Source organism: Nanorana parkeri, unplaced genomic scaffold, assembly GCF_000935625.1.
Source record: "Nanorana parkeri isolate BGI_ZX_2015 unplaced genomic scaffold, ASM93562v1 scaffold962, whole genome shotgun sequence".
In the NCBI taxonomy this organism is placed as follows: Eukaryota; Metazoa; Chordata; class Amphibia; order Anura; family Dicroglossidae; genus Nanorana; species Nanorana parkeri.
Genome location: NW_017307230.1, coordinates 387691 through 399974, shown reverse-complemented (window position 1 = coordinate 399974; position 12284 = coordinate 387691). Strand labels below are relative to the sequence as shown.

The 12284-nt window shown below is 45.8% G+C and overlaps 1 protein-coding gene across 1 annotated transcript in view; it reads right to left on the bottom strand.

Annotated features, from left to right (window-relative positions):
* Window positions 1-12284, bottom strand: part of USP24 (ubiquitin specific peptidase 24) — a 74084-nt gene that overhangs the window by 43865 nt on the left and 17935 nt on the right. The window contains exons 14-24 of the mRNA XM_018566601.1: window positions 11699-11794; window positions 11454-11615; window positions 10528-10635; window positions 10193-10342; window positions 8158-8289; window positions 6544-6655; window positions 5381-5457; window positions 4576-4716; window positions 4318-4371; window positions 2944-3059; window positions 1510-1576 (exon numbers count right to left, since the gene is read on the bottom strand). Coding sequence (XP_018422103.1) covers window positions 1510-1576; window positions 2944-3059; window positions 4318-4371; window positions 4576-4716; window positions 5381-5457; window positions 6544-6655; window positions 8158-8289; window positions 10193-10342; window positions 10528-10635; window positions 11454-11615; window positions 11699-11794 — 1215 coding nt within the window. The remainder of the gene's footprint in view (window positions 1-1509; window positions 1577-2943; window positions 3060-4317; window positions 4372-4575; window positions 4717-5380; window positions 5458-6543; window positions 6656-8157; window positions 8290-10192; window positions 10343-10527; window positions 10636-11453; window positions 11616-11698; window positions 11795-12284) is intronic.

Sequence of the window (12284 nt, the reverse complement as noted above, 5' to 3'; positions counted from 1 at the left end):
CGGGCGCTCGGTCATGGACCGAACGCCCGACAGTATCAGGAGAGAGGAGGGGACCCGGCGGCATACCTTATCCCGCCGGCTGTCTGTCCCTTCCTCTCTCTGCCAGCGTCCATCACCAAGATGGCCGCCGGCAGGTATCAGAATATTGCCGCGCTCGCGCGTGGTGACGTCATGGGCAGTGATGTCTCGGCGGGGTGACACTCGGTTACCGCTCCGGGTGTAATCCAGCCTCGGGACGCCCCTGCCATCAGGGACTACAATGAATGTGCTGGCAACCCCATCCTCCCTCTTCACCACATCACTTCGACTGAAGTTCAACCGCCGGTCTGTACCTTTGTACAGACCTGAGGCAAGAGGAACATTTGCAACTGCCTGTGCACTGCTCCCACTATGCACTGATCATGGCTGCAATGATCCTTTGACCAATGTTGCTGCACTTACTCATTTTAGTAAAAGGTGGACTAAGCCTTTGAAGGGTCAAAGACAACCCACTGGACAGCATTGTATATCAAAGTTCAACTTTAAAGATGAAAGAGCCAGAAATGACTTTATTCTATCAAAACCATTTCTTCCTTTGTTCTGGGCAATGTGGGAAAGGTTTTTTTATTGCTTCCTGTGTAACAGCTGGGTCTATTTCCCTTCTATTTCTGTCTTGGTAACTGCACAGGGATTAAACTGAATTTTTTTCCTAAAAGAGGACACTGTAATAAAAACATAACAGCTCAATTGTTAAAAATTTGGGGTTTGGGGCTAGGGTAATTATAAAAAAAAAAAAAAATTGTTTCTAAATGAATGTTACAATGTAACACTATATTGAAAATACAAAAAGAACCTGCTGAATAATCATCTCCAGAGTCCGGGGATACATAACCCTCAATAGTTGCAGCTTGTGGCTTTCTGCGAGAGCCAAAGATTTAACAAGGTGCCAAAGCTGCCGATTTTCTACTGACAAGGGAGGCGCGTGTTTAAAAAGACAACCAATTTCCACGGGGTTTCACTCTGCTCTACAACACTGTCATCCCGCTTCACAGGTCTCAGGTTTGTATTAAAAATAGATACTTTGTAGAGGAACAGGAGTTGGCCAGAAAGATCCTCTGCTTCGCGCAAAACTTCTGCATCACCATACTTAAGCTCCATTCACACAGGACAGGTTGTCTGCGCATATTCGGCCGTACGACTACGCGCGGAGCCGCACTTAACATAAAACCAATGCAATTTAATGTGCATTGTTCAGACTTTTGCGGTATGAACCGCATGGCCTGCAAAATAGTCCAAGTGACAATTTTTGACGGCTTTCGTACGTTCGCTGCTAATAGCCGCAAACAAGCGGAATCCGTGCAGATGAAAGGTTTTTCCACGTGGGAAAAATCAAATTCTATTTGTGAATGGAGCCTGACAATCTTTATAATACTGTATTTATTCAGATACACAGTGCGGACAACACAGGTGCTGGAGAGTGGTAATTATAAGTTACAGATTGTTTTACAAATGGAATAAAATATTGATTACCTCTATAGTAATAACATAGCGTTCAGCCAGTAACAGAAGTCTCTCTATAATGACCAGCTTGGTAGACCTGAAAGTAAAACATTACAGTTAATGCTCAATTCTAGTGCGAATTTCACCTTTTTAATGCATTTTCATATTGTACTATCTTATAGAGAAGACTGGTAAACTCTCCCATCGGTGGTAATCAATTTTTAGGGAAGGTAACTAGCACCCCGCTGGAGAATCAACTGGCACCTCGACGGCCGTGTGTGTGAGACAGAGAGAGAGAGAGAGAGAGACAGAGAGAGAGAGAGACAGAGAGAGAGAGACAGAGAGAGAGAGAGACAGAGACAGAGAGAGAGAGAGACAGAGAGAGAGAGAGAGACAGAGAGAGAGAGACAGAGAGAGAGAGAGAGAGACAGAGAGAGAGAGACAGAGAGAGAGAGACAGAGAGACACAGAGAGAGACAGACAGAGAGAGACAGAGAGAGACAGAGAGAGAGAGAGAGAGAGAGAGAGACAGAGAGAGAGAGACACAGAGAGAGAGAGAGACACAGAGAGAGAGAGAGAGAGAGACAGAGAGAGAGAGACAGAGACAGAGAGAGACAGAGAGAGAGAGAGAGAGAGACAGAGAGAGAGACAGAAACAGAGAGAGATCCCTGTACAGCACTGCTGGACAGGAAGAATTTATTAATCAACAGAGACAGCAAGTTATATGCTAGCTATTGTCTCTGACAATCCATATCCCTTATGCCAAACCTGGGGCCCTTTGACACTTACTGTGTGGCCCTTGTCTTTTTTACTTATTTACTTCAGCAGTGAAAGAAAAATATTCTTTATATTGGATTCCAGTAGTTAAATGGTTTGGTTTATTTCTTTCATTCTGACTTTTTTTTTCTTTGAATTCTTCTTTTCTTTTTATGTTTCTTCTGCTCTATTATAATAGATCTTTCTGTGGCCCAAGTGGTTGTCATAGCAGTTATCTCTAGCAGTCTCATGTAATGTTTCTCCAGTTTGTAAAGCATGTCCCCAGCCTCCAACAACTCCTATAGCACCTCTCGCAATCTCTGACCATCTCCTGTAGCATGTCAGCAGTCTGATATGTTTCACCCTCCATTCACAGTATGGCCTTAGACTTCTAGGTTGAACAACACTGGGCATAAGAAAGCAGGAGACTGAGGATATCTTGTAGTGAAAATTAATTACTAGAGGGGACAGAGCTCCAGAGAAGAAGAGGTGAGTAACACATACCAGAAATGCTTTTTACTTTAAATGGGTGGAGTGTTATTTTATTACAAACACATTTTTGTATGGAGTAAGGTCTTAAAATTGGCCCTAAATGAGCATAAGATGTTTTCCGAGATTAGCTTATTTCACATTAGACTGAGCGAGCTCAGCCAGCAGACACATAAGCATCCAGAAATACACATGGAGCAAATCTCCACTGCAGACTTACCTGTAAGGTGACTGCACCGAGGTGGCTACCGATGGCATGGCAGTTGCGGTCAGCATTTTTGTAGCTCTGGTGACAGCGTGGGTCAAGGTGGGGCCTCCAAGTGCCGAACTGGCAGCCTGCAGATCAATAGGAGACACAAGCTTGTCAGGGCATGATAGAAGCTCACTATCAATCCAATTGCATGAATGTACCCATTACAACTCTCTGTAGCGCTCAGGTAACGTGAGCTGCGTGAAGGTAGCTGTATAATCTGCCTCTAAAGTGGAATTCCAGCCACATATTATATCAGCCAATGCTTAATACATAAAAATGAATACGCTTAAAAAGGAGAACTATGAGGCGAGAGATTTTCCACTCACCTCATAGTTCTAGCCGACCTGTGACAATGAGACTGTCACAGGTCGGCTCAGTAGATCGGGAGGTGAGAGAACACATACCGGCATTCGCTCACCTCCCGATCCTGTCACTGCAGAGAGCCGTGAAAGGGGAGGGGCTGGATTCCCCCGCTCCGATCCTCCAGCGCTGACTGGCGGAACGGACGGGGGAGGGGGCGGATACAGCTGGCTCTGCTCACAGCTGGGCGGATCCAGACATAATTGTCGGGATCCGTTTCAGCTGCGGCGTCTCAGTATACCGCAAGCTGTAGCTCCCTATATACTGAGCCTAGGGTGACGGGAGGACGCTAGTTTGTGTCCTCCCGTTACCCTTAGGAGAACTATGGGGAAAAGCCCTAACCTCATAGTTCTCCTTTAATTACTCCCAGGTCTCAGAACAGTAGCTATAACTTTACAGTTACCCGTTGATCCTGCCAGTTTGCAGTTCTCATAACGATTTCCACTTTTGGGGCTGACTACGTTACCTGGCCACCATTGAATTCTACCTAGATACTGCGTTGTCAGATTTCTGCAGGATGGTACATGGCCGTCTCCTTAGGCCCCGTTCGCATTGAGCGGTTCGCAAATCGCACGATTTGCATTTTGCGCGATATCGCGAAAATGCTTGCATTGAGCAAGCTTGAATCGCGGCTAAATCCGCTCCAAAAAGGGTCCTGCTGTAGCGATGCACGACCCACGACAGCAGGACCCTTTGCCCCATTGAGAAGCATTGGAGAGCGATATCGCGCGGTAAATTGCCGCGATATCGCGGGAATTACCGTGTGATAAATCGCTCAATGTGAACGGGGCCTTAGACTGGAGACTCACTGGGCAGTAGTGGCCAGCAGTAAGGAAGATTTGGGCCATGGGATGTAATCATAGCTGCAGGCTGTGGATGATCTTTTCAGGTAAGTAAGCAGCTGGGATGCAGGTTTTTGGTTAGAAGGGCATTTATGAAAATACACTTGCCGTTCAAACATAACACAAGAAGCATTCTTACCTCTAATCGAGTGTAGCAATCTGCAATAAATTTCTTGTGCAAAGAAACTGAATCCTGTGTGAGACAAAACATACATTTAATAAGAGCACTGACAACAAACCTGACACAACAACTGAAGTAAAAGACTTTGCTCTGCTAATTCCAATCCTCCTTCTAGAGACGGCTATAAATAAAGAAGAAACTGACTGGTTGCTAGTGGCAGCCCAGACAGTTTGAGATCCTTTGTGATCTGTGAAGGGGCTCTGGGTGGGCACTTACTTTCTTCAGCCTGGGGTTCAGATTGATGTAGCTATAGTTGATGATCAGCTGGATTGCTTCATGGGCAATCTCTTCGTCCGGAGATTCAACAGCAACTTTCCATATGAAATCCATGCCAATCAACTCCAGCTTCTCCACATGCTACCAGAGGAAGAGAAGAGGAATCGTGGACTTAATTATCCTTTTCATTCACTCGCTCCCAAAGGAGGATCAGCATGAAAGTGACTGATAGATGAATGTAACCAATTCCCAGTAGGAAGTTCTACCGCGCCCCCCCCCCGCAGGAAGTTCTACCGCGCCCCCCAGCAGATTTGTTGGTCTGTTTAAAGTGACACTAAACTCCGGAGTTGTACCTTAAAAATACATTCAAGTTCGCTCCCGGGATTGACTACAATCTCAATACAAATGAGTAAACTAAACATGAGATTGTAGTCCATGCCAGGAGTGAGCTTGGAGCGGTGACTACTTTACAGTACACACACACAGAGATCATAGGGAACAGAAGTAGCCCCCCTCCAGAAGGAAGGACAGTGTCAGCACCAATTCAGAGCTGATTGGAGGATCTACAGCCAAGTGATACACAAATAAGATACATTGTTGTTGAGAGTTAGGGTTCTTGAAAGCATTTTTAAGATTTAACACCGGAGTTTAGGGTCACTGTACGAAGAGGCTGTCATCTGCCCATGCAGAACAAAGGAAAAAGGTTTAATTTTAAAATGTTAGGTTTAACTCCGGAGTTTAGTGTCAGTAAGTAATATGTATTAGAAAGCAAAACACTAAAATGACCTGTAATCCCAATACTCACCAGCTGGGTGCCTTGCCTCTTCAGTCGATGATCGCAAAGATTTACATTTTCAAAAAAGGTTTTAAATAGACTGAAACCTGAAAGTAACATACAAAAACATAAATCAACACCCAAATGACTGCTTAGACCCCCGATGCACCAACAGTTCTATGCTAAATAACATTTACCGTGAAGTGGGACAGCAGATAAGGGGCCGATTTATAAAAGTTCCGCCAGACGGACGCCGTTCGCACGGCACTAGCAACCGTAGATACTGTTTCGCTGAAAATAAGACCTACCCTGAAAATAAGACCTAGTACTATTTTTGGGAATTGCTAAAATATAAGACCTACCCCGAAAATAAGACCTGGTTGTGACCATTCCCAGGGCCGGTGGTGGCATAAGGGGGAACTTGAAGAGCCGCAGGAGAGAATCAGCGGTGCCAACGAAGCCGGCGCTAGAGGAAGCAAGGCGGCAGCGGAGGGAGCAGAGCCGCATAAGCCGATGCCTCCTCTATGGCGCCGGCTCCTGTCACAGGCGGAGTGATACCAAATGCAATCCGCCTGTGAGGAATCGATAGTGAGAGAGTGCGCTTCGCTCATTCTGGCCAGCAATTGGTTAGCAAATTGCTCTTGGAAAGGTACGGCACCCCTGATTGCCCTGATCACCCTATTTGTGTACATGAATACATGTAGACTTTTCTATATGAAAAAGTGCGGATTTTTGTAGATTTAAAAAAAAAGGACCTACCCCGAAAATAAGACCTAGTGTGTTTTTTTTGAGCTAAAAAAAAAAATAAGACAGTGTCTTATTTTCGGGGAAACACGGTAACAATGACAAGAATAGGCAATAATGGGAGTCTTATAAATTAACCACCAAAGTGTATATCTGGGCAAAGTCAAAAACACATTTAGTTAACCTCTGCAATACATGCACCTTTATCCCACGTTTCCTCTCTTTAAAAATACTTTTTTTTTTTTCAGCTGTGTGTCAATCCTCCTAGGAGCAGAGGTAACACTAAGTGGACTCCTGTGCCCCCCTCGCGGAACATTCACAGACAATAAATGACAATGCCTACCCAATGAAAAAAATGCTACATTCTGCCTTTAACATAATGCGTGCATATATTGTATGTTACACGTCTATTGCTTGTTTGCGATGATTACAGAGCGCGTCTCTCATACCATTCATGGTGATTTCATAGGACTCCAGCTTGAGGATTTTCTCCTTGAACAGTTGCTGCTGGACATCACTCTCCAGGTCATGCTGCCCTTTCGTGAACCACTCGAAACACATCTGCCGGAAAATAAACCATTTAGTCAACGTTCTGTGTTATCATGGAGGATTTGTAGGTCGGAGTGAGAGGGAGCAGCACCTAGGCAGAACCTTCACAATTTACAGCGAGGCGAAATAACGTCTCACCATCATTACCAAATCGTTTCCGAGTAATCCCCCAGCAATCCCGTTCTAATCTGTGGTCACATGGCACAATAAAAGGACATCTTTTTTTCTATTTCTGTTGGCTGCAAGCTCTGCCCCGGGTAAAAGTCCAATTTAATGTTCTATGGGGGAGCTAGGAAGCACAGCACTATAGGCACTGACTCCTCTCCTTATTGTGCAGAGATGTCTGCTGCGAGTGTGTACACGTTAGCCAGGATCAGCTGAGAGAGATGCACAGCACTCTGTGGAGCGATGCTCTTTTAATACTGCCCACTGCTAATGACAATCCTATGTAAGCGGATATACACTGAGGGGCCAGATTATTATGACCACCCCATCAGTACTTGGTTGGGCCGCCTCGTGACTCCACGAGATGTTGAAAGGTGATGCGAGGAATCTGACACGGCGCTGTTGCCTTGTACCAGCCTTGCCACTCTCCGTTCTGCCCTAACATTGACTAGTCGCTGACGGCCACAATTCGCACGCTCAGACCCAGATTTTCGGCTGACAGTCCGGTCTTTAAACACTTTAACAACAGCTGCTCTTGAACATGTAACGAATTCTGCTGTTTTGCTGATACTCGCTCCATGGCTCCGAGCGCCAACAATCATCCCACGTTCAAAGGCTGTTAAATCGCGTTGTTTCCCCGAATCTTCATAAACAAATCACTTCTACTGTCGTGGTAAACAACCCGCTTCCCTATTTATAATGGTCTGGCCCTCTAGCAACTTCAGCGCCAAATTAGAGCTCATTTGCCTACAAACGTCAGGTGGTCATAATAAACTGGCCACTCAGTATATCACACACACACACACGTCCCCCTCCCCCTGCTGTGGTGAATTATGACATTGATCTCAATAGCAAACAAGTGACCTATTTACTTCCTGTTTGAGCCAACACCACAATGACACAGCTGCACTAACATCCTAAGCAGTTGTTTTGTGAGCCCTCCCTGCCTAGACTACAGTACACCGTCTAACTCATCTCTATAACATAATGGTGATGTGTTCTGTATTCCAGCAGGGGGGAACTTTGACTTGGCTGACAACACTGCTTGCAAGCAGAGGTACGGTTGTCAGCTGCTTAAATGCCACCAAAGTTAGGAGCTCAGTTTCTGGCAGTCAGCTTTATTTCTGTTCAGTCAGTACGGCATGTGCATAGTCTTGTAGGGTTGTCAGTGGAAGAGATAACAGAGTTCAGGGATGCTCAGGTCAAGTCTTACCAGGAAAAAACAATTAAAATAAAAAATCAAGCAACAAAAGCAGCTCTTGTTGATAGTAACAGGCTGCCTTTCAGCAGAATTTAGCAACCTTTAAGTGAAAATGCGGTCCTGATATTTTACCGCTCTCAGGCCTTACTTCACGATCGAGCTCGCACACATCGTGGCCAGTGACGAGACACTCCCAGATCTCTTTGGCGCGGCTCCAGCCGAGGTACAACGTGGCTTCTTGAAGGAAAAATGCCAGGAATTTCAGGTGGGCTTCCAAATACTGAAATAGAACAATATTAAAGTTATTTTTCACTGATGGCGGAGGAAGATGCTGCATGTTGAAAGAACATAGGAAGATAACCATCAGTCTTATTGCTTCCCAACTAACATCTCTAAACCAACAGGAGTCCCCCCTGGCATACAGGAGTACCACGCAATAGGATAGTGACAGATAGATGACGCTGGGCATCGACATGTGGGCAGAAGATGCCTAATTTTAATGAACACCCACAAATCGAATGGTGCCTACATGGTTACATCAGTGCAATCTATTCCAAGACTACAGTGGAGTGTTTGATTGCTCTATCTATATCTATCTATCGATATATAGATATCTATAGATAGATATAGATCAATCAAATGAGACCCACGTAGACAAAAGTATGACCCCGCGCTCTTCCTCAGTCCCCAAGAAGACAAGCAGGCAATTTGTGGGCCAGGCCAGGCATGGAATGAACACTGTCCAGCCAAAATCAAAGGTTGCCTACATGTCCATGTTTCCAAAATGAGAAGGTTGCATGGGGGGACATGATTAAATATAACTGAACAATGATCCTTTAACGATTGCACCTGACATAAAAAAAAGAGCGCATCTATACTTTAAGGCCGTGGTTCTCAACTGGTGGGTCACAATCCAAAAGTGGGGTGCAACCCTGTGTTCAGTGGGTCCCCCATGAGCCTTCCACTGTGCTAGGTGAGAGGCTCCTCAACCTTACCCAACTCAGCACTGTCAGTTCACACACCGAGCAGCCATTCAAAATATGCTACCCGGCGCTGAGTTTTAGCTTGAGGTGCGGTGGGGGTATGGCAGCAAGGGAGATCCATCCCTATGTGCATTGCTTACAGCTTCCTCGCATGCCATGTAGAGGTCCTTGGACTAGAGTCACGTCACATTCTGGCTCCTGGCAGCTCTACAGGGCACGCAGGGGAGCTGTACAAGCAATGCACATATGGATGGAGCTCCGTCACAGCACAGCAGCCTACACTGGACCCCAGGCTGAGGATCCACTCCAGTTTTTGTAAGGTAGGGAGACGTGCGTGAGAATGTCTAAGTGTGTGAGATTGTGTCTGCTGTTGTTGTGTGTGTCTGTTTTTGGAGGACCCCTTCACACTAGTACAGTGCGTTAATCATACAGTCGCGTGCGGTTAACGCACTGTACCAGGCAATCGCACCTACCGCATGCTCCGGTGTGTTGCCATTCATTTGAGTGGCACTGCAAACGCACCTCCCGCTCACAGTTCGATCGCCCGCACCAGAACTCGTGGTACTGCAATGCTGTGCGTTTAAGTTGGGTTGTGACTTAAAGGAGAACTATGGGGTTAAGGCTTTTCCCCATAGTTCTCCTTAGGGTAACGGGAGGGCACAAACTAGCGTCCTCCCATCACCCTAGGCTCAGTATACCGCGATCTGTAGCTCGCGGTATACCGCGAGCTGCTGCTCGCAGTGTACTGAGACGCCGCAGCTGAAGCGGATCCCGACAATTATGCCGGGATCCGCCAGCTGCGTAACTGACAGCTGGCTCTGTCTATCTAGAGGCAGAGACAAGTGTACCCGCCCCCTCCCCGTCCGTTCCGCCAGTCAGCGCTGGAGGATCGGAGCGGGGGGAATCCAGCCCCTCCCCTGTCACGGCAGAGAGCCGTGACAGGATCGAGAGGTGAGAGAACGCCGGTATGTGTTTGCTCACCTCCCGATCTACTGAGCCGACCTGTGACAGTCTCATTGTCACAGGTCGGCTAGAACTATGAGGTGAGTGAAAAGCACTCGCCTCATAGTTCTCCTTTAATGACCAAGGACAAATGTGGTTCCTGAGGTTACACAGATTGAGAGCCACTGCTTTAAAGAGTAAACTAAACAGGCGTTACATATATCGGATTTCTATATCAAGACTTTCAATGTCAGATACCTCCCGGTAAGTGTATCTGCCGTCAACCAAACTGGATCCGACCAGCCCCCCAGGACCAACAGCGTTTACTGACAAGCGATGGCACGCCACCAGGCTAGCTGTCACCAGTTTGACGATCTCAAAATTCTTCTTAAGATCCTGAATGATACTCTAAAAACAAGAAATATGAATGGCGTTACTTGTGGTCCGCCACACAGACAACAAACTGCTACACAGGAGACTTCTTTGAAATTGTCAGGTACAGGAATAATTTTACCTGATGTCTCAGGAAAAGAAACATTTCTACAGATATTAAACAGGAAGCATTTACATCTAAGTACACACAAGTCTCTTACCTTGTCTTGCTTTTGGTAAGTCTGCTTGTTAAATGAGCGGGTTATCTCATGGAGCTGGCGTAAGGCTGGCACCACCCACACCACTTGTGGGTTGTTATGCTGAGATGACTTGGAGGGAAACAAAAAGTGGTATATTATAGAAACAGAGTGACAGTAGAAAAAGACCCGAGTGGTCGGTCCGCCCCTTTGATTATAGAGCTCTGTTTGTCCCAAGCTTGTTTAAATTCACTTACCGTCACCTGACTCACTACCGCTGCTGGAAGTCTGTTCCAGGAATCAACCAAGAGCAACTTTCGGTAAAATAATACTTTCTAAGGTTAGTTTTGAACTTTTCTCCTGCTGGTTTGAGGTCATGTCCCCGTGTTCTTAATCTTATCTTCATACTGAAAGTCCTGCCCTACTGAACCTTAATCACACCCTCCTTCCTCCTGCTGGGGATCCCTCTAGTGGTAACTAAAGATCTATATAGAGGAATCAGGACCCTCTTTCAGTGATCCCACTAGTGATAGAGATCAATATATGGGGAATCAAGATCTTTGAACCTGCTGGGGATCCCTCTAGTGATGCACCCCACAATTATTGCTTCCCCCTCTGCCGGGCCACACGTCTTGCTGATTTTGCACAGTATACATTTTAGCACTAAAGATAGAATGAAGAGGTTGAATGTGATTTTCATCCTGGGAGCAACTCATTTCTCTTCAGAGAATGAATGGTGTTTCTGCAGCCCCCTCCCATTATTGTATCACAATATTTCATTGCTTGTGGTAATAGCAAGAACATGCTATCTGCAACTTAATGGTGTGTAGAATAATACAATGGACATTGATGTGTAAATCTCAGGATGTATTACCTGTCCGTGATCACGTGACAATTTCTGCACATATTAGAACCTGAAGAAACAAGTATAGAAGTGTTGTAAATCGTACCTTTTTAATGTCCTCGATGCATTTTATAATGTAGCTCCTTTTGACAGTCTCTTTTACTGCATAGGCATCGCTCAGGATTGTCAGGTGCTCCTCTAAGGCTTGTTGGATTAAGTTACATGGCAGAGTTGGTAAGTGAGCGAGATCCCAGAGGACCTCCAACACCTGCAGAGTACCAGATGTAATTACTGTGGTTATAACGGCTGTAGGCTCTGGGCCGGCAATATTTTACTCATTCCAGGCCTCACCTTTGCTGTTGTCGTCTCGTTGCGCGCCTCCCGTCCAATACGCCCGATGAGGCTCAACAGTTTCTGACGAACCCGATCGGATTCAGTTTCCCAGCTCTGCAGAAAGAAAAGGGATCAGTGTGCAAATAACAGGAGGTACCAAAGATAACCCAACTGTATCATTCACTTTTTATAAAATCAAGAGTGTAAAACATATAAAGCTAAAGTTTTATCTGCTTATATTTTGAGTTCCCTGGTTCTTCCTCCCCTACCCCTCATCAATATGACAATGAAATTTTTTTAAATGAAACCTTTCCGTTCACTTTGCTCTGCATGGGCGGGCGACAGTCTCTTCTTACAGTGACACTAAACTAAACCCGAGCGATGAACAAAAATGCAGCTTTCTTATACATCACTCGGCTGTAGATCCTCCAATCATCTCTGAATTGGTGCCGACACTGTCCTTCCTTCTGGAGGGTGACTACTTTTGTTCCCCATGGTCCCTGTGTGTTTTGTAAAGTAGTCACCGCTCCAAGCTCGCTCCCAGGATGGACTACAATCTCACGTTTCGTTCTCTAATTTCTAGGGATACACCGATACCGGTTTT